At 43.1% G+C, this 1,379-nt stretch overlaps 1 protein-coding gene across 1 annotated transcript in view; it reads right to left on the bottom strand.

Moving 5' to 3' along the window:
- serpine3 (serpin peptidase inhibitor, clade E (nexin, plasminogen activator inhibitor type 1), member 3) overlaps positions 1–652 on the bottom strand; it is a gene marked incomplete at both ends in the record, with an annotated part of 21,333 nt that extends 20,681 nt beyond the window's left edge. Inside the window, 1 exon segment of the mRNA XM_014029621.1 lies at positions 440–652. Coding sequence (XP_013885075.1) covers positions 440–652 — 213 coding nt within the window.
- Between the last annotated feature and the right edge of the window lie 727 nt (positions 653–1,379).

The following is a 1,379-nucleotide window of genomic DNA, read 5'->3' as shown; positions in this document are numbered from 1 at the left end:
GTGATTGGTTGATTAGAAATTAAGTGTTAACGAGCAGTTGGACAGGTGTACCTAATAAAGTGGCCGGTGAGTGTATATTTACGTTTTCTTCCTTTAATCATGGCTCTGTTGTTAGTTTCTGCAGCAGTATTGTTGCAGCTACAAACTTCTGCAGGTGAGGTGTAGATACTGAGCCACACCTGGTTCTTCATCAGTCTGAGTGAAGCAGGAGAGGGACAAAAAGAAATGAAGAAAACTAGAGTCAAGCTTTAATTAGAGTTATTCTTCAACAGTGACTTCTCTTTGCCCCTCTCTCCTGAACCAGAGAAACATGTTGAAACTCTTCTGTAGAGGCTCCAGGTTAGACTGAAGCCAAAACACACAGGCTTGTTTCACCAGCTGACTGCAGATCATCATTTCTACAACAAATGGCTCTGTGTTAAATTTGTGAGTCTGTTACCGTGTTTCTGTCCAGCTTGGTTGTGAGTGGGATGGCTGAAGCTGGCCCGCACCACGCTGGTGTCGGCCCAGGCTGCTGTGTGCTGCAGGAACCTGCTCAGGAGCTGGGTGCCGCTCTGGATGAACAAGGTGGAGGACTGCTGCAGCCACGGACACTGACTGCTGCTGTTCATGACACCGTGAGAGTCCAGCAGGAAGGCTTGGACCTGTGCATCTGCAGGGAGAGTAGTCAGGAATTAGTTTATGTTTGTCTTTGTAGAAGAGAAACCTGATACACATGGAAAACGGATCAGCTTAGCAGTTTTGCTAAGTGTTTGTTTGCTCTGCTTTGTCACAAGACCTCTACTGAAACCGCTCTACTACGTGTATCAAATGACATACTAATGTCTGCTGATAATGGTTTCTACACCGTTCTGCTCCTCTTAGACCTTCCCTCTGCCTTTAACACTGTTGATCACACCATTCTACTACGCAACCTGAGAAACACTGGGATATCCGGTTCTGTATTAAACTGGTTTAATTCATACCTCTCCGACTGCTCTTTCTCAGTACTTCAAAATCAAACTTATTCTCAACCAGCCCAACTCAGTTGTGGCGTTCCACAGGGTTCAATCCTGGGGCCCCTCCTGTTCCTCCTCTATATCCGCCTGCTAAGCCAGATCATTGACAATTTTCATGATGTCTCCTTTCACTTGTACACTGATGACCTGCAGTTATACATCTGTTGGTCAGTTTTCAGACATTTTTGAATAAAATCTAGTTGACTTTTGTTTTGTTTTACTTTGTGTCAGCTTCTACACTGCAAAACTGTCCATCTTACCAAGTTTTAAAATCTTATATCCAGCCAAAAAGTATTTTTGATCTTGTTTTGAGACTGATTTACTCAACAAGAACTGATTTTGTAAGAATAATAATCTTGTTTTCAGAATGTGTAAGATTAT

This window comes from Austrofundulus limnaeus, unplaced genomic scaffold (genome assembly GCF_001266775.1).
Source record: "Austrofundulus limnaeus strain Quisiro unplaced genomic scaffold, Austrofundulus_limnaeus-1.0 Scaffold928, whole genome shotgun sequence".
NCBI lineage: Eukaryota > Metazoa > Chordata > Actinopteri > Cyprinodontiformes > Rivulidae > Austrofundulus > Austrofundulus limnaeus.
The sequence above is the reverse complement of the archived record's forward strand: the minus strand, read 5'-3'. Positions and strand labels throughout refer to the sequence as shown.